The sequence below is a fragment of the Rhagoletis zephyria genome, unplaced genomic scaffold (assembly GCF_001687245.7).
Source record: "Rhagoletis zephyria isolate East Lansing unplaced genomic scaffold, Rhagoletis_zephyria_1.1 Rzeph_scaffold_00333, whole genome shotgun sequence".
NCBI classification, from domain to species: domain Eukaryota; kingdom Metazoa; phylum Arthropoda; class Insecta; order Diptera; family Tephritidae; genus Rhagoletis; species Rhagoletis zephyria.
This window is the reverse complement of record NW_016157417.1, coordinates 40140-65149: the sequence shown is the minus strand read 5'-3', so window position 1 is coordinate 65149 and position 25010 is coordinate 40140. Positions and strand designations below refer to the sequence as shown.

General features: G+C 33.8%; 2 protein-coding genes across 7 annotated transcripts in view; both read left to right on the top strand.

Moving 5' to 3' along the window:
* lola (longitudinals lacking) overlaps positions 1-25010 on the top strand; it is a 188523-nt gene that overhangs the window by 146234 nt on the left and 17279 nt on the right. The window lies entirely within an intron of this gene.
* On the top strand, positions 4679-5916 carry LOC108359062 (MDS1 and EVI1 complex locus protein EVI1-A-like). Its single transcript, XM_017610710.1, has 2 exons — positions 4679-4710; positions 5024-5916. The coding sequence occupies exons 1-2, from the start codon at positions 4707-4709 to the stop codon at positions 5683-5685; spliced, it is 666 nt and encodes a 221-aa protein (XP_017466199.1). The 5' UTR covers positions 4679-4706; the 3' UTR covers positions 5686-5916.

The following is a 25010-nucleotide window of genomic DNA, read 5'->3' as shown; positions in this document are numbered from 1 at the left end:
TGAAACCTCTTCACGACACTGTTTTTGGTCGAGTGTGAGCAAATGCGGCAGCCATCTTGGACACACGCGGCCTCTCATTTCCAAATCTTCCGATAATATGCCATGTACCGCACTTTTTGAAATGCCTACTATATCTGCTAGCTCGCGCACTTTCAGTCGATGGTCATCCATTACCGCTTTGTGGATTTTCTTCACCATTTCTGGAGTCGCTACCTCATTTTAATCGACCACTGCGATGCTCGTCTTGGCAGCTCGTACGGTCTCGTTTAAACTCTGCTACCCAACATTTTACTATTGTAAACGTAGGGGCAGACCCGCCCAAAGTAGAAACTATTTCAGCTTTTATATTGGATGGGCTGAGGCCTTTCTAATAAAAGTATTGTATCACATAACGGTGGCCAATTTTCGCCATTTACACAAATTCACTGAAAACGTTCACTATTGACGGCTGCCAAGCGTCTTCAAACTTGAATTATATGCTTTATAGATTGTGTACTTTTTAACACAGTGATATTTTTCAAACAACTACCGCCATCTCTTGGTTAGGCCGGGTACTTTTGGGACCACCCTCGTAGGTTGAATAGAGTAAAATATATGCTAGCGTAACCTATGTAGTTCGTTATGGATAAATAAAATTGGTTTTTAAACAACTCACGATTGTAGAATATAAAAATAAATCATACCTACTTGCGTAACAACACGAATTTGCCTTTAACAGGTCTATTCTGCACGTTACCGAAGATTTTGTAACCTAAAAATTTCGTTTCCAAAAAATGTTACCAGTTCTTGTCACCGCGATTCTAGGTACGTTGGTAATGCAGTTAAAATATTCAGCAATTCAGCTATGAAGAATTGTGCAAATTCTGGCATTGCATATTTCACGGGGCAATATTTTGTTACCAGCTTATGAGATGGTAACAAAATTTACCGGTTCCAAGAGAGCACAGAATGCGAAAAGTTTTTAAAAATTGACAGGAACTTCATTCACCGGTTACAAAATGTATGTTACCAGCGCAGAATAGACCTGTAAGTATGAAATTGAGTTTTTTAAGATAGTTCTGGCTATCGCCGAATCCAACGTACTCCGATTTTCGTGATATTACGAAATGAATGCGAACACTGAATCCGAATTGCTACGAACGTATGTATGTATTTACATAGATTTCACGAAAAATCGGACTACGATGGATTCAGTGAAGGCCCTGAGTGTATGGCATGGCGCATAAACAAGCACATACACACACATACATACAGATGCATGCATGTCTGCTTACTTAAAATTATGTAAATTACCATTTGCAAAGTTATAATGAATGCCCCACCCTTGTGAAAAAATGCCTTTCGAAAACTGTGAAAATGCTTAAATGCAAAACTTTTTATAAAAACATACAAACATACATACATACATATACCTACATATATATGTTTGTATATGTATCACACATAGTATTTGTTAACTGCAGCAAAGCAAATCGAACGCAAATGTATGTATGTCACATACATATGTATATGTAAATGTTGCGTTTTACTACATACATACATATATTTTACATTTGTATAAAGAGAAATATAAATACATAAAAACACAACAATTGCAACATAAAGAAACCGTTTGAAAGTTTCTTACACTAATAATGAACTAATTCATAATTCAAATAATTAACTTATCTAGATAAATTATAGTGATACATGATATCGAAAGAAAGTAAAACAAACAAACACAATTTACTATAATCCACAACTATTGAAATACAATACATCATATATGTATGTATACTAAAATTTATATATTTTATTGTTAGTAGCCGCTGAAACGAAAGTAACTATCTAAAAAGTAGTTGTGCAAACTTAAAAAGCGAATAAATATAAAGAAATGCAAATCGGGGTAGTAGTTTTATTTAAGACATTATTGTCTTGAGTCTTGAAAGTTAGGCAACCAAACAAACATCTTTGTTGAAGACATCTTCAGCCGAGTGGTGAGGCAACAGAGAAGTAAGAATATTTATACATACATATATACATTTGTATTTGTACAATATTTATGTGCGTTAATACTAATGATTTCTTTTTTTCTTTCTTTTTCAGCAAATTTATGCATTACATTTCTATAGTTTCACATGTAGTCTCATATGTACATACATACATACATACATACATACATAAATATATTAAATACGAATGTTAAATTTGTACAATTTAATCTAATTGTTGTTTCTTTTCTTCTAGGTTCATGGATGCCATTCTGTCGAGTGCATTATTTATTAAAAAATGCTCATACATAGTTACATACGTACAAATATTACGTTAAGGGAATTGTCCGTTGAAGGGAATTACTCCAGGCAAGAAGTTAATTGTTCTAATCTTTATTGTTGCCCGATGAGCCTTTAACGCACTAATGAAATACTTACTTATACTTATGAATTGATACGTTAAGCTAATAAATTGTTCAATTGAAGCAACAAATTAACAAAATATCCATTTAATAATAGAATGAGCCTATAAAAAAAAAACAACACAAACAAACCAACAAAACTAATAACATTTTCTTGATCAGCCAGATTGATTCATTATTCTAAGTGCATATTGTATATAGATCAGATTGGTCCAACAAAAAAGTAAAGACGGAATTTCAATGCTCTACCCCAAGGGCCCCGAACGGTAGCATCTGTTTACACTACGTTAAAGTTTACGCTCTTATAATTTTATTTTCATATACATTGCCTTGGAAAGCTAATAGCGATGTGTAAAAATAGAGTTAACCATTTACCTCTTCCTAATATGTGGCGTTTTGAGCCTCACTTCATGCAGTTGGTTAGGAATTGTAGTTATGGGGTTAAATTTTTTCCCAAACATGTAAAGCAGAGGGCCATTGAATAAACTAAAATTCTTTATGTATGAAAAAATTCCATATTTTATCATCGAATTTTTGTTTTTTCGGGGACGCCTAGTAAAATTGTTTGCATAACATTTTTCCACGACATTTTAACCCTTTTTAATTGGTTTATATTTGTATACTTTTACCTACAGTAAACATATTTATGATAACGTAGAGCAAAATCCTTTCAGAATTCGAACATCAGGAATGGATACTACCGTTTCGGCATTATTTGGTTGAGGCGGCCACAAAATAGCTGGTCGACCTTTACAAACTTAACTTTAGAAAAAACACAAAACATTTCAACCTTTTCGATTAGTTCTTCTACTTATTTCTGAAGACCATAGCACACCTTTAATAATAAAGAGAATTATCTCAAAATTAAAATTTTGTGGGAAATCGCAATCAAGATTTGATGAGTTCATATACTGCATATCGACTACTGAGTGGAAGATAGATCATCCTATCTCGGCAGCCAGTTCGAAAACGCCCTACCTCAAAAAACTTTTAAGGAACGCCCGCCGTTTCAGGATTTGGTTGAAGCCCTATTTAGAATTCGATTTAAAAGCAAACCATCTCAGCACATTTTCAGTACTTTTTTTAAGTGAGATAGCGCGTTCTTGAACCGGATTCTGAGATAGGGCGTTCTTTAACAAAATTCTGAGATATGGTGTTTTTCAATAAAATTCTGAAACAAGGCGTTTTTGAAAAGTTTTTGTTGAGATAGGGCGTTTTCGAATTAGCTGCCGAGATAAGTCGATCTTCCACTCAGCAGTCGATATGCAGACACCCAGAGAATAGTCAGCTAAAAATATTTCTCTCAACACATGATTTGGTAACTTGAACTAAATAATGTAACTACCCAATAATTGGCATTGGGCTTAGTTAACAAATTTTCGAGTCTCAGATTCTCTAACTAAAGTGTGGAATAGGTTAGTATTCGATTCGAGCACTAGGCCATTCTCCAATGTATGTTTCCTTCGTTATGAATTGGAAATCCAGCCCGTTATCGAATTGAAAGTTTAATGAGAGAGAGTGATCATCTTACATTTCCCTTTGAGAATGAGCTGGATTTCACTTTCTCTCTTGTTACTATGGTTTTCGTTTTTTTTTTCGAACCCATCTCGAATGTATTTCCTATATACTATGAACGTTGGAAAACTAAGGTTGGTTATGAATTCGCTCTCAGTTCGATATTCTTATTGGATGTCGAAGGTCATTTTCGAACGTTCGCCAAAATATTTACAGCGTATAACCAAATTATGTGTTGAGAGAAATATATTTAGCTGACTTTTCTGTGTGTAGTTGGTTTACAAAAAAAAAAAAAAAGAACAAATGGACTTGCCATTTTTAGGGACTTTAGTTATCTGTAAAATCTCCAAAAACGTAAATTTTTAATTAACTCTCTATTGTGTTATTAAACGTGTGTTATAGGTATGTATATATTTATATGTATGGCTACTTTATTCGTTACAGTGTTTAGTTGAGCAAATGTTAATATTATTTTCAGAGAGAAAGCATTTTCTTATTCGCAATTTAACCAATAATCATCAAAAATCTCATCATTAGCCATAAGGTTCATTAAAAATGGGAAATATTTCATGCATCACACAACGGGCTCTCATCAAAAGTTGGCAATCATAATCAGACAGGCATCATGTGTATATAGTATACATAGTTCATAAGCATCTACGTATCTACATATGTAAATACATCCGCGTATACGAGCATTCTGTGTGGTTAAAAACTTACACGCTTCATAAGTAATCACCGTCAACAACCGTCTCGCACTCTTGGTACATACATACATCATACATACATATGTAAATTCATGGGTAATTAACTTGTTTTATTGGTTATTTAAATCTAAAATTTATCACCAGTAAACTCTCAAAGAAACATGCAAAGCATTTTAGTTCTAATAACGAATTTTCAAAATTTGTATTTTACATTTTTTACATAATTTATTATTTATGCAATAGCAATTATTTATGTATTTCCGATTATTCATTGAATGTTTATGTTTATGCGCCTACGAATATGAATGCACCATTTTTTATGAATTATTTTGAGTTATGATTTTTTTCTGTTTGTTTCGTGTTCTTTTTCTTTTTCTTTTTATTTACATATATATGTACGTGTGGGCAGACATATACCCAATACTTGGTAGCTTGTTGGGCGTTGATACAAGCGTCACTGCGCCGGGCACATCAGCGAGAAGTGCCCCGAACGCTGCGAGCCGGAACGAGCCGCCTGTGAATGATTTGTATTCGTATCTGAATAATAACAGCAGCGGTGCAGCAGCGATGCTACAGCGCGAAAGCTTTATGCAGTGCAGGCATTGCAACCGTTACTACCCGACCATACAGAAGCTGCAAGAACACGTGCGCAAGTATTGTCTGAAGGAGAAGAAGTACAAGTGCATATCGTGCGAGTATCGATCGCGTCGTAAGGATCATGTTCTGCGTCATGCCAAGCGCAAGCATTGCGAACTATACGAGGCATCGCGTGACAACGAGGAGAGTCTCTATGAGATACGCAACGAGGACGAAGTGGAGGATCCGCCTAGATACGAGGATCACACGGGCGACCATGATGGTGCCATCTATGGTGGTGGCGACGGTGATGGAGATATCGAGGCTGATGACCTTGATGACGTCTGTGATGAAATGCCTGTGAATGCGTTCCTCGACGTGGGCCCTTTCAACTTTGGCTTAGGAAGCAGAGATCTAACAATTACCGCTGTGCCTATACTACAGGACAGCGAGGACGATGATGACGATAACTACGACGACGATGAGGAAGATTAGATGATGGGGACATTAGTAACCCACCACATACATACATATACAGGCGCAATATGTATGTACTGTAAATATTGTGAAACTGGATATCAAGTGATCAACCTAACATCAATACTATAAATAAGCAAAGTCGGGATTTTAATACTCACATCCCCAAGAACTGTTCGAATATCGAAAAAAAACCCTATCTTTTATTTTGAAATCAAAAAATATTTAGAGGTCGCTCAAAGCGCTCAAAGTTTTTCATGTATTTTATATAGGGAAAAACCCATTTTTCGATTGGAAGGCTCTCTTTCTCTTCAGGATATATTCAATAACAACACTAAATTGTTTATTTAACAAATTTTTATTTCTAAAGATTTTTTGTTTATCCCCCATTGTATTTTCTGGTTGTTTTGGCGGTCCTACAAAAATATAGTTAAATAAATAATAAATAAATAACTTCGTTGTATTATTGGAAATCTTTGAGCGACCTCCAAATATGTTTAGATTTCAAAATAATAAGTAGTGGTTTATTTCTTTCGGTATAGAACAAGCCTAGCGGGTGAGAGCATAAAAATTCCAACTTTACTTTTTCACATGCATTTTTGGACCACCCTAATATACATACATCAAGCACGGGAGTCCTCTTTACGGATGGACATGTGTATGTGTGTATGTATATAGTACTGTACATTAGACTGGGTCGTGAAAATATTTTGTAATACCCCTACCCAGGTGTGAAGCATTCTTGAGTAGGAATTAGCGCCAAAGCGAGTTTTTTTCTTCATCATTTTTTATTTCTAATCAGATATTTAAGTATTGTAGTAGGTATCTTTTCTTAATATCCTTTCGACCCAAATTACTTTCTTCGACCAGATTGTCCCCTTTTCTATCAATCTAACTAAATTTAATCTTAGTTATCACAAATTTAAATTTAGTTAATCATAAATTATTTCATGATCTTCGCTTTTTTCTTAACAATCATAAGGATATTAAGCATTACTTATAACACTTTGCATAAGGAATACTACGAACCTTTTGAGGGACCGAATGTGGGCTGTAGCCATAGCCGAATTGAAATTGTTTTAAAAACTTTTCTAATACCCTGAAATGTTCTCAACTGGATTTTAGGATTTAGGCTTTTTACCTAAACACCAGACTTGCCATGTATGGTGGTGAATATGGGTATTTCCATACGTCACATGCGTGACAGTCTTACGTTTCAATGAGATACTAACAAGGAAAAACATTTGTTTTCTTTTACTCTTTTTTAGACCCTTGTATAGCACATAATTAGCCTTATATTTAGCCAAAAGGGTGTGTCGTTATGTGACAAAAAATGGAAGTTGATTTTTTCTTTATGTTCTTACAAAATCGCAAAACTCTGCGAATTGTGGATGGCTCTTTTCTTGCAACTTGATTTAATATAATTTGGAGTAATTCTAGTTGTTTTTAGAGTTTTTTTAATTAATGAAACCTGTTTCAATTTTCTTTTACAACCCCAAGCGTGAAACGTTACGTGACGTGGCGTCATGTGACATAGATTTCGATCATTATATTTTTGTTAATTTTGCTTTCAAATGAATTTTTAATGCAAATAAAACATACATTTTATGTCGAATATACTTTATATTTTGACTTCAGCGCCAATTCAGGGTAATTTTTTTGAAATTTGTGATTTATTATGTTCCAATTACATACGCCCAATTTGAACCAAATCGGACCATAAATAAGGTGTTTCAAAATATCTTGACCTTGGCGCCATTTAGCAAGACCATTTTACGCAAAAAAATTTCTACTTACATAGCCTGTATATATTAAAAAAAGCGGACAAATTGGCCCAGAACAGGTTATACCACGTTTTTACCACTTTAAGCGATTCTCGACCATAACATCGAGCTAGAAATTATTTGGTAAATTACTGTGAGCAAAGGATAATGATTTCCTCTACCAAAATATTGTGTTTTTCAGCAAAGTATCCAGCTTATGTAAATTTTTCAAAACAAAAAAAAAAACTATGTGAAAAAACTTTTCACAGTGAAAACTTTTTGACAAATAAATTTGTTTTCCGAATGGCAATTTTGTGATAAATGATGAAAAATATTTTCACTCCACGTTTTCACAGAACAAGAATTGGCCCCCTGTTCTAAAAAAAAAAAACGAAAAATGCATATAAATGACATTCAATAAATGGAAAAGAAATTTTCTTCTATTAAAATTCCTTAAATCAGTTTACAACTCTGAACAAAATGCTCATATATGTATTTCTACATGAAAATTTACAGTAAAGGCAAAGTACTTTTTCAAGCAATAGAAATAATGCAAAAAATTTCTTCAAATTTTTCTTAGGAGCTCAAAGCTTAATGAATGAAAAACAATGGAAAATCAGGGATCAGCACAACGCCTTCGTCTTGACCGGCGGTGAAATTATTAAGATCACATTCACATATTGCGTCATCTGTTACTCAAAAGCCCAAATACCTACACACACACACACATACTTTTTGTCACCTTCTCTCACTTCCAGCGCATGCGCGTGTTTGCATATTGATGACATAATTATTTCGTATGGAAAATTATTTACGCCCATATATTTGAATCAATCAAATAAACATACCTAGAAGATATCAGCCAATACTTCCAATATAATAAACGAATGGAAAAAATCTGAATTTTTGATAACAAAAAAAAAAAACAAAAACAAAATCATTCGAGCGATTTTCGAGAATTTTGGTAATAAAAAAATGTTCTTATTTTTTCAACAATTTCTTGCCTTAAAATGCTCAGTACACGTTGAATTTATATAAAACTCGCAATAAGCATTTTCGTGAAGCTCTAAAAATTACAACTAAAACATTTGAGCATAGCCTCCATATCGAAACGTCAGACGTATTCTAAGATCAAAAACGAACTTTAAGATCGCCTACAAAACAGGCGATGGAAACGATAACATATTTAAAAGTTAACAGAATGTTAATCTTTTTTAAATTTTACCGTGGAAAGGCCGACAGGGCCTTAAATTATTTCACTTATACGCGCCAGGTATGAATACAAGTAGGATGGAAAAATTGTAATAAAAATTATAATGGCAAGGATTATGACAGCAAAAATAAGGCTCCAAACATAATCAGCCCTATCGCTTACTCCATGTGAATAAATCGTTTCCATAATTTAATAAAAAAAAAGAAAAATGCGAAAAATTTGTTCACATGGAATTAGTGGTAAGGACGAATGACTTTTTAATGATATTAAAATCCAAAATATCATTTTTCGAAAAAAAATTAAATCATAATTTAACGGAAAAAAATCTTCCAAACAAATATCTTCATACAAGCAAATATCAAAATGACCTTAAATATCAAGATTTTTATTTTAAGTCATAACAAACTCGATATCTTTGATTTTTAATTTTTCGATCATTTTTAGACGTTATGACGTTTTGACGTTAAATTATGATATTTGTTATGATATTTGTTACGGTATACTTTCTCGCCAGGGTTTAAACTTGCCAATTTCGCTGGTAGAAGGACAACCGAGTTCACTATATGAAGTGGGGGGGCAGTCTAATATGCATACATACATACATAGATACGTATGTATATATCAAAATAAATCTTGCCATTTATTTGAAGCGTAAACATTTTTGTGTAATAAAACATTTTCTGTGATTAAACAACTCGATTGTACTAATGTAGATCATGAAAATTGTCAAACCGCGGAAGCCGTCTTTTCTGTATCTACCTACTTATTAATTTAATTACAGTTTCCTAGTTATAACAAATTTAATAATCCTTTTTTCTTATACACCAACACATACATACATATACATATGTATATCATATGTACATACATACATATTTATTTATGAGAATCCCAAGGCATCAGAATTTGTCTCGCATTGTCGTAATGCTGACCACCACACATGCGGCGACCGTTTAATATTGATATTTCGGGCTACAGTTGCGGCAAAATAAATTTCAGTGTGTAATAGGATACAGTCAGAGAAACATATCGCGGTTAAATATTTTATGGCAATGCAAAATATGCTATTAACTTTGCTAATAACCCGAAAGCATATTTTGACTGTTATACAATTTATTACCAAACTATTATAGGGCAATATGAATTATATAATAACACCTTACAATCACGTACAGTAGATATCGGTTATATGCAAGTGTTATAATTTATAAACATTTTTGCATACAGGCAGTGCATAAAAGCGGCTCATCATGTAACCGATATTTACTGTAATTTAAAAACGATTTATTAACTACATAAGAAAATAATCATGAATATCTTTTTAAATCGTGTAAGTTATTACATTCTTTTAGAACCCATTTACACCCTGCTTCACTTGAATAGGTACATCTTTTTTACGAACTGGTCTGTTTCAGAATAAAAGGCCGTTAGTGGGCGAAAATGTTCTAGTTCAGCATGAAAATTGTACCATTTGCATTATATTTCAAATATCCAGATCCAACAATTTATAAAAAAATTTAAATAGACCACAAACAAAAATTCTACAAAAAATCTACATAGTTGCGGGGCACAGCAATTAAATATGAATAAACACTTTTACTAGAAATAGTATACACTAGTGAACCCGCATGGCGTTAAAACGCCAAAATTGAATTGACCTTTTTAAACAGGTGAAACCCTATTCAAAAATCTCAAAAAGTATTCTTAATGACTCATCTAAACCATTTCTAAGTGATTAGAGGTCTCGCATGGCGTCGGTTTTCATTTCATCAAATTTAAAATCTCCCTGTATCGCTAAAAAGGTTATATTAAAAAAAAAATCTTATTGCACGGCTATTTAGAATCCCAGTTCTTTAATGTGACTTCTCATTTTGTAAATTCGAAATAACGGTGCAGATGTGATGACCCCCCAAAAAAAAAAATAGATTCAGCCCTCATTAAAAATATTATCAGCCTAAATTTTTTTTAAAATCCTTTCGCTTGACACTAATATTTCGATACTTCATTTATATAAGCTGTCTATAAGTAAAATTCGACAATTCGGCAGTTAATTTAAAAGTAATTTCAAACTAAAATTTTTTTTATCGTCTGGCATTGTTATATATGTTTCAATTAACTGATGAATTGGTTTTTTAAGTACATGGCAACTCTCCTAAATACATTTCAGAAATAAATTATTTTCAAACCCATTTCGATTGATACCCATCTTTTGAAAATCCATTTAATTTATTAAATAATTTGAATTGAATTTCTTCAACAGATGGCAGCCCTTTTTTGAAACACTTTAAAATTTTCTAAATGTTCAATTTAAAAGTTTCTTAACACTCGTTCGCTTGATATCCGTATTTTCAAATTTCATGTAACTTTTGTATATTTAAACTAAATACGAATTTAAAAACAGGCGGCAACCCTCTTTAAAATTATTTTCTAACTAAAATTTCCTTAAATATTTTTCGTCAGACGTTGTAAATACTTAAAGTAACTGATGAATTAAGTTGAAATTAATTTTTTAAACACGTGGCAACCCTCCTTAACATAGGTCTGAAATCAAGTATTTGAGCGATTTCGCCTACGCTGTATCCGCGTTTCCGATCCACCTAGTTTCGATACCTTGATGGTTCGGCTACAGTGGCCAACAACGCATACAAGTTAGAAAAAAACAAGCTGTCAAGCGCAATTCTCAACGCTATTATGTAGGTGGCACAGAGAAGAAACATAACTTTTCCTTGAGATGTGAGAATAACAAGCACAACAAATTTGACGGCTAATAATCTGTGATTTGCCTTTGTTAACGGGGTGATTAAAAAACGAGCTTTGATTGAGATAATATTGATATGTGAACATACTTTAAGGAAGTTAAAAAAGCTAATGGATGATAAATGGTTCGTGTATAATGATTCAATAATACAAGGTTCGATAAACTGACAGTTGTCTCTCTCGCACCGCTCCCTTAGCAGTGGCACCGTGTTGCTTCTTTACAAATTTACATGGAAACAGTGTAGCTTTGGTGTGAAATAGAAGTATAAGTTTTTGTGCAATATGTTTATTTGTATATGCATATGAAGCATATTTAACTGATGAAAACATAAACTGTTTTTTAAATTGGATGTTTACATCAATCTCATAGTAGTCTTATTTTAATTTTGAGTCATTTTGCAGTTTTCATACAGCTAAATAGCACATAAATTACGTTATTCACGTAGATATATCAATATTACGTTCAACATTTCGTTTAAAATGCCAGATTTCCTGCAAATACATTAGAATTTACAACAGGAATTTCACTACTAATTGCCTACTTTGGGTACTTTTCTACTACCATTTTCGCACCATGAGATTTCGTTCTTCCCCTTTCTCCGTCCTTCGTAAATGCAACCTTTTGTAAGGGAGTGTCAAACTGCAGCTGTCAATAATTATCTAACCTTGTATTAGCTCTGATCCAATACTTTTCGTGAAAAATCCTGTAAAACTGTCAAACAGCAAAATTGCTCTCTGAAGTGAGAGTAAAAAGTGAGTAACAACAAAAAGTACGGGAGCAAAAAATCCATTTTTCCTGTAAAAACGTCAACCAGTGATTGCTTGACACTTTTCATGATTTTACCAGAAGAAAAAGTTCGGATAAAATCTTGCAACTTCATTCTCTACACAACTCTCCAAAAGTCGCTCTCATTTACAGAATTTTTGAGGATTTTGGAGTACGGGAACATTTTTCCTGCAACTTCCTGCAAGTTCGTGTAAAATCCTGTAAGTTCATGGAGTACTGGATCAGAACTATTATTGAATCATGCACGACTATAATTTTTTAGGCACAAATGTCTTAGGCTTCCTGCACACTTGTCGGTCTGAGCCAATTACTTACATGTATTTCAGTGAAGGTCTGCACACTTGTGGTCATCGGCAGAGATGCAGAAACGAAACGTATGAGTACAACGTTGCTCTTTACTAATCGTTGTGTACGAATTCTTTGTTTAAATTATTTGGGAAACAATTAGTGAAAAGTGATTAATTGCATTAAAATTACATAGAAATTAGTATTTCATGTAAAAAATATTTTAAGATTATAAAAAGTGAGTGGTTATATTAAAATTAAATAAAAGCGAGTGTTTTAACTATCATGATTGTACGATGAATCAACCATGATTGGGCGACCTTAGAAGGACCAATGAAAACAAAGTTGGGGTTTTATAGGCCGAAGGCACTAAGCTTGTTTTGATAGTTCCAATACGTTTAGCAATTAGGAGAAACGTATTTTTTGTTTGTTTTTGTTTTAGTCTACATCATGATCGAGAAGAAAGTATGGCGTTCTGGAGCGTGTGTCGTCTTATGAAACGTTTGAGCTAATATTCCAAATATGGAAAACCTCTGTACATTTTTACTCAAACAAGTTCTATGTATGTACATATCTGTGGACTTTTGACAAAACAAACTCTGTGCTTTCTGTGGATTGAAATTTAGAGTAAATTATAAGGAACTTCCATTTAAAAATTTAATATTTTTATTTGACTTTCATTAAGATGGCATCTTGAACTACTCCTATTAACTACCGAACATAAAAATATCATTCGACAACTCAATGAATTACAGCTTTGAAGAGAAAATTACCTCACTCGAGAGAAGTTGTTTTGTCGAAAGATCACAGATATGTATGTATGTATGTATGTATGTATAATATACTTACCAGCAAAATAATGCTCAGGCTCGTACGCAAGAGATTAATTTTTGTCCATGGCCACCCTCCTGAACACATAAAGACGATTTGGTAGGGTCCAACTTAATCCTTTTCGTGTTTATGAGCAAAGTTCAGTAGCCATAATAGAGAGGAGCATGTTTTCGTGTAGTTTAATAAAATGTTGCATCATAAACCACGTATACAAGGGGTTTTCTCTTTATTCGCTTGTCCACTCGAAAAGTTCATTTTCACTGTTACACAGTGTAATGTAAAGATATTCAAGTGAAATGGGGTGTAAAGAATTTTCGAACGTTTTGCTTCATTTTACCAGTGCTTGTAAATATGAAAATGCCGAATTGAAAATCGCAAAAACTTTGTTATATGTACCAAAGTCAGCTATCAAATCGGAATAAATGGCAAATTATTATTTTACTCCTGTTTGGTTGATTATATGATTTTTTTTAAGTTATGCTGTTTCAAAAGGTTTTGTAAAGTTTTTATTTGAAGAAAAAGATTTGTTTCTCTGCAGTTATACCATTCATACATATGTATGTATGTATGTACATGTGTGTATCCATATATTTGGGTGCAGGTATGAACTTGCAATATTCATATCCTTAGTATGGGAGGGATGGGAAGGTATATTTATTAAGTCAATGTTTATACACAATATTTATACATACATAAATATTAGTTAATTTTCTTATTTATGCTTTTTTTAATCCAATACAACCTCAATACATACACAAATATAGATAATTTAAAGGTTAAATGTAAAAGAAATCAACTGAAATAAAGGAGACTAAGTTATGAAATAAATCTCAAGTGCCTTGGAATCATTCGATCTTTAAGTGTTCTTTCGTGTCGATTTAGAAAAAGTTCTGAAGCTAAATATATATTTATATCGTCGTTTAAAGTACAAAACCGCGTATGTGAGGTTACATAAATTATTTTCCACAGAGAGTAAAAGCACTCATTTTTCAAAATCATTTTGCAGAGTGACGATACGCGGTTTTGTACTTTAAACGACGATATGCATATGTAGCATATTTTTGGTACTTTTTTGCGTCGTAAAATAGCAAATTTTTCAAGCGAAATAAAAATGTAATTAAAGTAATAATTTTCGTTGTGTTTTGTGGCAATTTTAGGTACTTCTGATGGTTATTGGACAATATTGGAGACAGTACCTTATTCGCTGCAAAACAACGCCACAAATGCTGCCGGCGCTATTTCTAGTGTTGCGAGTACTCAAATGTCGGGCCACCATCATCATCAATCCATACAAGCGCAAGATGACGGCAATTCCACCGAAACCAATTTGATTGCTTCAGCCACAATGGTGGTTGAGATCCCATCCGAGTCAATGCGAAGTGCCATTAAGTACACACTACCAGACACGGGCCATCAGCTCATCCAAGCAGCGGATAGAGCGCTAGCTGCTAACAGCTCCAAGCAAAGGATACACATTGTTAAGGACGTCAGATTGAATCACACCGTAAGTGTCGCTCAACAATCCAATATAGCCGCATCGAATGGGGAGATCCAGTCCAGTCGCCAGCATAGCACTCAACCGCACCTGCAGCAGCATTTTACGCTAAACGATTGCCTAAGTACTGGAGTGTTGGTACAACAACATCATCCTCAGAAGCAAAGGCCAGATCATCAAGAGCCAACCGAGTTCATTAAAATCGAGTCAATTCCGGAAAAAATGATTTTACGCAATGTTATAGAATATGATTCTGTGGCAGTTGCCGCACCCGCTCTGGATGTTGTAGCAGCAGATGCATCGCAGATGGTCAGTTCGTTGATGAATGATGACAAACAGCAATCACAGCAGCTACAGCAGCAGCAGCAGCAACAGCAAGAAGTGTTGCGCAATACGCGGCAGCTTGAATTACTCGACAAGGCAGCCATTGAAGCAGTGAGTGATACCGTTTTGAATGCCTACCAGCAACAGCGCGACGATGTGGGAGGGGAAGAGCAAAGTTCACAAACCCCAGAACAACAAGGAAAGCTTGAACCACTGATGCGGTACCCAGCAAAAATCCTGGCTCCAGCTACAACAGAAGCAGGTCTGCAGCTACAATATGTGTGCAATCTATGCGGCAAGTCCTACAAAATAAAAGGGTCTCTAAAACGGCACAAACGATACGAATGCGGAGTGGCGCCGACGGTGGCGTGCGCCTTCTGCCCACACAAATGCAAATACAAATCCGACCTGCGGAAGCATGTCTCACAGAAGCACACAGGCCAAAGTAGTGATGAGCTTTTGTTGGACAATTGATTGACGCTGTAGTTTTAATCACACACCGATTCACGTACATGTAAATATGTGTAGGCGTAAGGGTAGCATCCTTTAAGATTACATATATGTACATACATATGCACACATATAAACCCAGTCCCAGTCGGCAAAATGAGGAACGTTTCTAAATGCACTCCTTCAGGAAGGGATTTTTCAATAAGACCTTCTCTTTGGAAGCTTTATTAGAAGATCTTCCGAGAGCGCTACCAATTGATGGCAGACGGGAAGGTGTGTTTCCGCGTTCTCTTTTATATAAAGCAATCGCATTTCTGGCTAGCATAGTTTCAGGACGAATGGATAGGGTTTGAGCCAAGAGCTTGCTTGTTTTTGGCAGCAAATGCCAGTTACGCGGTTTTGCAGAATGACGATACGCGGTTTTGTACTTTAAACGACGATATGTGGTTCTTAAAACAGCCAGCATTAAAGGAAAGCAATTTCAATTGTTTGGCACTTTCCTCTCCTTCTTGGGACTGGTTTTGCAGTCCATTAGGCACATTTTGAAATTTTGGAACTCCATCCCTGCTGGAAACTACAAAATGTTTCACACTTTTCAATTTTCGCTCCTAAATACGCTCCAAAAACCTTCCCAACAACCACAAAAATGTAGTTGCCTGTAATAGCGTTTCGGCAACTAGCAACGCAACTGAAGTTCGGTTGCTATCGATAATCGACCCATAAACTTTGTACAGACAGATATTTCGGAGTCGATTAAACTCCGTACAGCGACGGCCAAAGGTACGGCCACGGCGTTTAAGCGGCAACCTAAACACTGGCCATGCCATATAAATTGAAAAGGAGTAAAGAAGGCCTATTTTTTTCTAATTTTGCCAACTGGGCTGTAGTACCTACATATGTACGTGTATATATGCTTGACTGATTGACAGTTTTAATAAGAACTTAAAATTATATTCAACAAGACAAATACGGTATTGAGCCCTATCACTGAACCTAAAGTATGTATGTAGCTTCGCTGTTTCGCGATTTTACATCTGTGGTCATAAGCAATAACGGCCTAAGTCGAAAAACCTGAATACGAGAAAAAACGTTCTAAACATTTGGATATTTGCAATGTAAACCTTATGGGCAAACCAAAATACATATATGTTCGGCTATAATTTTTTAAATAGCCTAGCTGGCGAGATGAGTACTTCACATAAATACACAAGGAATAGAAGTTGCAGAATACGATAGCATATACATATAACTAAATTATTTCTCATGTCGACTTAGACGGTTATTGCTTGTGACCACAGATATATACAAGTACATACACATGTATGTATGTGAGCGAATCGGGAGATACAAATATCTAAGAACTATTTAAATTCGTGTGGCATCAGTGAAACCTTTCGTAAAGAGATTTTCTATGAAAAGTTATTATTTACTTTCGAAGCAACGTTCGAAAACATTAGGGTAATTTAAGGAACAAGTAGTGCCATAGGTGCTTCAGACTGTATGTATGTATGTGTAGGAAAGGTACGTAAAAACGTAACTTATTTAGATACTTTTGCTAAAGTTCAAAAGCAGATTTTTATCTTTACAGAATATTGCCAGACATTTTACGCTGGCACTTGAGGTCGAAATAATTCACTAGCAGATAAAAAACATTCTGTTAAATTCAATGATTCGTTCATTTTTTGTATAAAATAAATACAGTGCAGGACACAAGTATTGACACAGAGAATTTTTCGCAATGCATGCAAAGTTTTTTACTCTAATTTCTTTTCCCAAATTTTTTATAAAAATATATAGTTTATACTACAAAAAAAAAAAAAACATAAAAATAAAATCTCTAAACTTTTTGCAAGACTCATGAAAATTCAATAAATTTGCGTACTAATTTGCAACTTTCAAATCAGATTTTTTAGAAAAATTCTACGTATGCAGTTCTATAGCCTATTCAATTTTAGTATAACAAAGTGCAAGTTTAAAGTTGCGAAAAAATCGCATTGATTTTTGGCAGTTTTTTTTTTGCGCACAGCAACTGTCAAAACTTCTCTTGCTGTTGCTTTGATTTCGTGCAGTGAAGATCTTCACCTAACTGCATTTTTTCTTCGTACTGCTGTCGCTTTACTGTCGCGCTGCTACTATCTTGGCTGCAAATCGACAGTCCAGCTTCGTTTTTTTCTTTTTGCTTTCGCTTTACTGTTTGTTTTTTGAAAATTCACACAGCCACTCGAAGCAACTGAAATAAAAAAATTTAAGTATTTTCAAACGCTGGCCAATACTTTTGTCCGGTACTGTAGGTAGGATACATTCGAGCAGGAAATTATGTTACTCATACGCCATGTATCCACGCGTTTAAGCAAAATTAAGAGGAAAACAATAAGCAGCGGAAGATACCGCTAACTGAAGGTATCTGGCAATATTGAATATGGATTTTAAACAATATTTCCGAGAGTAATTTAATTTCCCGCTGTTTCAAAAAAAAAAAAAATAAGTTATTAATTGTCTTTCAGAGTCTTAAGAGATAACGACTATTAATTGAAAAATGTCTGTATGTAGAATTGTAGAACGGTTACTTTACCTTCTTACAATAAATTTCACCAATTTTCCTTTGTATCTATTAAATAGTTTGTTTTGAAATAAACTGTTATTCATAACAAATAACTAATAGGAAAAGTGTTATTATAAAATTATCAACACAATGTAGAAATAATAAAAATATAAAAAAAAAATATGTAAGTTTTGGATTGCTTTTGGAAACGTTATTATTTTTTGCAAACCTCAAGCATTCTTGTTTCTAAATCTATATTTAAGCTTAAATTACTTAACAAATAAATGAGCTAAGATGTTAGTTTAGTTCGAGTACTCATGTGAAAATAGAATTTTATGATTGGGCTAAGAATTTCATTTCTTCGATGGGTTCAGTGACAGGGCTAATTAGTTTGTATAAAAACTGCATAAATTTTACATTCCACGAGGCTTCGATGCCGATCTTCAATATGACAACTTCTACGATGGTCATTTAGTAGATGTCAGTCAAAATTAAACGCAAAGCTAAGATTTAGTTCTAATTTTATTTATTTATTTTAAGTGTTATTTTATGCATTACACATACATATGTATTGTATATATTTCACATATCGTTGATGAAATGTAGAAAGGTACCACCGACATTTTTCATTTTTTGCAGGAGTGGCAAAACAAACAGATCTCCTCCAACCCATACATTTGGGCGTCGGGATTTTTAAAAATAAGTCATACAACCATTTAGTATTAAGCGACGACTCTAAAATTTTCAAAAATATGTGTGTTTAGTAAATGTAAGCTTAAAAATGATTTATGAAAAATTTCAGATATGGATGGCCTCTCGATATTTCATCAACGTTTCATCACACATAGCATTTGTGAGTAAGTTAAAGAAAATATATACATATATAATAAAAGCAATGAACCAAAGATACAAAAAAGGACTAAATAACATTTCATCATAAATAATCATACTGGCTTATTTTTAAAAAAGGCTGTTTCGATCATTAGTGCCAGTGCAATTATTATGGCCATGATGTTCGATCGATATCGCTCGCAATATTATATTAGCAGGCAGTCAAACATAGTTTAATCTTCTATCTGATATTCTACATATCGCACACCTATGTAGATCTAAAGTGAGCTAACTCAAAATTCAGCGAGGGAAATTTAACTGCCTGTGCATCGTACAGATTCAACGCAATTAATACAAATATATATGTATGTAAAAGAGTAGTTTTTAGTTAATGTATATAATCATGAAGAAAAAAAAAATATTTCCATTAATTGGATGTAAGTGCTATGAATTGATTTATGCAAAAAAAATTGCCCAAAATTTTTTTGTGAATTGACCGCACTTTAGATATAGGTGCGCGATATATACAAATGTATTTATTTCTCAAAGATGTTTTTGTATTACCCTACGATATCTCTCTTATTATTATTTTAACAAACCCAATGACTGAGTCGTGTTGTTAAAATTTATTTATTTCTGAAAATAAGCGTTTTTAAAAAGCTAAAAGCACTGTATCCACTCAATACAGCTCCAGTGTTTTTTAATGATACGATTTTTTTTGCCATTTCAATGCCTAGTGATTAAGGGTAGTTTGCACCGTCCAAATCACAAATAAATTTGAATTGACCCAAATATTATTTAGAGAATTAAAAACAAGATACAATTTTATAATTCGTTTGAGGAAAGCGAACCGCTTATTTCTTATTATTCTTTGTATCGACTTTACAGGGTGGCCGATACCAACCGTCCACTCCTAAAATTGAGGAAAATGTTTTTTTTTTTATTGAAAAACACAAGAATATGAACTACTAAGTCCTTTGGCCGTGTTACCGACTTCCTGTTTTATTGGAAAACGAAAAAGTATAAATCACCAAGTCTCTTTATCACTTGGTCTTATTACTGACTTCTGGTTTCGACTGGAAGTGGCTTAAACTGACCGAAAGTCAATTTTTTTAAAAAGAGACATTCAAAATACGTAACTTTTGTCGGAAACATTTGACTGAAATGAACTTCCGATCTGTTCAACCCACCTATGGTCGAAACTGGAAGTCGGTAATAGTACCAAAAGATAGAGCATTCTCGACATGGTAGTTTATATTTTTGCATTTTCCAATAGCAAACATTTTCCTCGATTTAGGAAGGTGTTGACGGTCGGTCTAGGCACCCTGTTTATGTACATTTAGAAAAAATTTCAAAAGTAAAACCACATCACAAAACAAAAAAAAAAGTTTGGGGCTTACGTGTGTTAAGAAAATCCTGGTCAGCACAAAACTAAATTTGCTTAGATTTGCTATCTTACACTTTTTTTGAAAAAATAATGAATAATGAATGAACGGTGGTGTAATTAAATAAAGTGCGTGAATATTGCAATGAAGAGTTAACTTATGTATGTTTTATTTAGAAAGAGAAGTTACATTTTCCATTTGCACATTTTGAGAACAAGCATTTATTTTTGGTTTTCTTGAATCTAATAGTTATCTCTTTTGCAGGTCCAGCATTAAAGAGAATCCACAACACTGCGTCGTGTTTGCAATCGACATTATTAATTTGGAAATGATGCCCACAGACTACATTTTATATATATTTTCTAATTACTATAAGGCACTGATTTACCAAAAACAATAAACAATGTTGAATGGATTTTATTTAGTTTAATAAATTTTTTAAAAAACACGGAACATTTAAAACTCATTTGGAAATAGAGCATAATTTTTAGCGACATATTCTCTTCCCTGATGTTAAACAATATTTTTAGGTGATATGTTCTTACAAAAAGTTTAAAGCGAAATTAAAAAACAAAAACGTCTGATAGATCCCGTTTGTTTTTGGAAAGTCGATTATCGGGTTATGATATATAAACTAAAACTTAAATTTATTTGTATCTTTAAATATGTCCAGACATGAACACACAATTATACATTAGACTGGGTCACAAATACGCTTGCAATTAACAAAAAAAAAAAACACAACTCTATATTGAAAACTTGTCTGGGGGGGAGTTTAGCATAATAAAAGTTTCTTATGCTTAATCCAATTGTTAAGCAGGCGTTTTTTAATATGCTTTTACGTATATACATACATATGTCTCTAAGATGCTTTTGACCTAAGTACCTCCTCCGACGAGCAAACTCAATTTTGCGATTTCTAAATGCTTAAATTCAAGCTTAGTTACCATACTTAGATCTAGAAATTTTAGTCAGAGATTTATAATTCTTTAAAATACATTTTCAATATCTTAAATTTGCATCAACAATAAAGAAATTTTGACAAAAACTCTATTTATTTAAGCCGTTTTTGGGGCGAGTGTCAAAATAATTTCGAAGTAAGGTTTCAAACTAGGGAAGGTGATAACAAACATTTCCTTGCGTATATTGATCGACCCGGTCTAATATATGTACATATGTATGCACATAGATATATAGATACATATGCATATATGTATTTATGTATGTGTATCGTTTGGAGCACAATAAATCACAGCCGTCAAATGCAATACCATATTCGAAAATTTCACAGAATCAACAAAAGAAAAAAAATGGTTTTCTTCAAAACTTTTATTTGGCATATTAGCCCTAACTAATTAAATACAAGCTTTTACTACTAACTTTATAGAGTAGGCTGACATTGAGATAGGATGACCAAAATACATGTTGTTGTAAGCATGCATATTAGGGTGGTCCAAAAATGCATGTGAAAAAGTAAAGTCGGAATTTTTATGTTCTCACTCCCCAGGAATGCTCTATACCACCAAAAAAAATAAATCCCTATTTTTTATTTTGAAATCGAAAAATATTAAGCGGTCGCTCAAAGCGCTCAAAGTTTTCCATGACCAATTTTTTATGGGGTAAAAACAACTTGTGGTAGAAATGGTATAGAATTCTTGAAAATCAATATTTTCCGATCGGAAACTCTGTTTCCTTACAGAAGAATCCCAATAATAATACTCAATTATTTATTTAACCTTTCTTTCATGGTAACTATAATTGATAGGTCCGCCAAAAACCCCCTAAAACACCGAAATTGGGGGACCAATAAAAAGTCGTTAGTATTAAATAAACAACAACTATTATTGAAAGTCTCCTGAAGAGAACCAGAGTTTTCCGATCGAAAAATATTGATTTTCAAGAATTCTAAACCATTTATACGAAAAGTTGTTTTTCCCCATATAAAATACAGGGACAACTTGAGCGACCTCTAAATATTTATTGATTTCGAAATAAAAAATAGGGGTATGCTTTTTTTTATATAGAACAATTAAAATTCGGACTTTACTTCTTTTGGAACACCCTAATGTACATATATAAAGGGTGATTTTTTTGAGGTTAGGATTTTCATGCATTAGTATTTGACAGATCACGTGGGATTTCAGACATGGTGTCAAAGAGAAAGATGCTCAGTATGCTTTGACATTTCATCATGAATAGACTTACTAACGAGCAACGCTTGCAAATCATTGAATTTTATTACCAAAATCAGTGTTCGGTTCGCTTTACGTCCGATTTATGGTCTACATAATCGACCAAGTGAGCAAACAATTAATGCGATTGTGACCAAGTTTCGCACTCAGTTTACTTTATTGGACATTAAACCAACCACACGAATGCGTACAGTGCGTACAGAAGAGAATATTGCGTCTGTTTCTGAGAGTGTTGCTGAAGACCGTGAAATGTCGATTCGTCGCCGTTCGCAGCAATTGGGTTTGCGAAACACATTTCGAACCGAACACTGATTTTGGTAATAAAATTCAATGATTTGCAAGCGTTGCTCGTTAGTAAGTCTATTCATGATGAAATGTCAAAGCATACTGAGCATCTTTCTCTTTGACACCATGTCTGAAATCCCACGTGATCTGTCAAATACTAATGCATGAAAATCCTAACCTCAAAAAAATCACCCGTTACATACCTACATATACATAACGTCGATGTTTTTGCAAAAGCGCCTAAATGGCTATTGCGACAAAAATGAGATTTGGTAACCTTGAACTCCGGACATACAGATTTATGCATAAGAATCGTAAAATCGTTATTAAAACAACAGATTTGTTAAATAATAGCTAGCGGTATATTCTGCCTATCAGGGAATGCCTTCAAAGAAAACCCGTGTTTGCGCTCTCCTGAAAAATTTTTGAGTGCCGTAAGATGGCGGTTTTGCAAAAACATCGACGATATGTAACAGTAGTCCCTTTTATTTCTGAACCTTAGGGGATAAATGTTTGCGCAACTTTAATAAAAAAATTGGCATTTCTTCATGGTTGCGCATTAATGCGTGTGTCTACTGAATTTGTGTCTTTTTTTTTTTAATCTGGGTGATTCCTCTTATATGTAGTATATCGCACGTTTAATAAAAAACAGAATTATTTCAAAATTTTTAGTTTTGTCGAAAAACGCAGTCAAAGTTTCACCAATTCATGGAGTTGGTATACAAAACACAACAACAACAAAAAAATACAGATGGAAAGAAACAAATACTTCTCCATTTATGGGAGATTAGTCATCTGTTAGACTGAACATATCCTCCTTATTAATTAATTATTAATTGTCCTAAAATGAAATTTTTTTGAATTAATTCTCTGAATTATTGAACGTGCGATATGAACTTATTAGGCAAACAGAAGGGGTGTTGCGACGAAAGTGGAATTGGAGAGAAATTAGTATTAGGTACATATGTTTCATTTAGAATTAGTAATGGACAATTTGTTTGTATTTATGTATGTATGTATGTATGTATGTATGTATGTATGTGTATGAGTTCTTACACAAAAACGCTTAAGCTGCAAAAAAAGAAAAACGCGTCGGCAACTGCACACATATTAATGTACATATGTATGTATAAGGCAGTGTCACACGGTTGGGCAAATTGCCCAAATGTTGGCGCAAATCGTATCCAAATCGGGTGAATTACAAATATATTTTTCTTTATCCCAATCACAAAAAAAACAATGTGTTCAAGTTTTCAATAGAAGTTCAAATTTTCGTCCCAGTTGTTTTATTTTGCACCAATAGCCCAATAATAAAAAAAAAAAAAACATACAAATGTACCAATCGTGTGACACTGCCGGCGAATATGCCATAAGCGCCCCGAACTGCTACTACATAGAACTCGATTGTGTTGAAAACTATGGTCCACAGCTTTTTGAAATAATTTTCAAAGATACATCTGCCAAAAAGCTGGTTTTAACTTTAGAGTCAACTTTAATATGTCTGTAACTACGGGCCTATAATTTTCACAAAATTGCTATTTGAGAATATTTCGTTCACATTTAAATTTAATACGCACACTAACATACATATGTACATTCTCATTTTATGGTTATTTAAATTTTAACTCGAAACCTCAAAATTTACTCTGTGTTGGGGCTTTCTTTACGACTATGTATCTATTTCTATTTTGCTGGACAAAGTTATTATTTCTAACTTGAACATACATATATATTTTATGTTTTCCAGATTCCGTGACTTCAGATAGTACAGCAGTTACGTTTAGTAAGTACAATTTGCGACGTCAGACCCGTCGGCACTCAGCAAACCAAGTAAATGTTCTGTCGTGCAACAATCCGGCGGAGTCGGCTATTGAGCTCCACAGCCAGCCTTGCCCAGACACCGAACCCAGCTGTTCCATAGTTGTTGGTTCGCAACACAACATTGCACGAGCAGATTTGCTTACGACGGATTTAGTGCCGACGGCTGTTTCAGTGTCCGGTGCAAGCGAGAAGAATTCTCCAGAATTAGTTGCAAACAACAATGCAACTGCTCTCATCGCCCTACAGCAGTTGGCCTCCATTTCGTCGGTGCAATCTTTGGAGCGCATAATGCCAACGCTTCGTAAGAACCTGCTCGTAAATACAGATAGTTTGTATGCACAACGATCGGGGAAATTGCCAAGGCAAAGCTCGAAACGTTTGT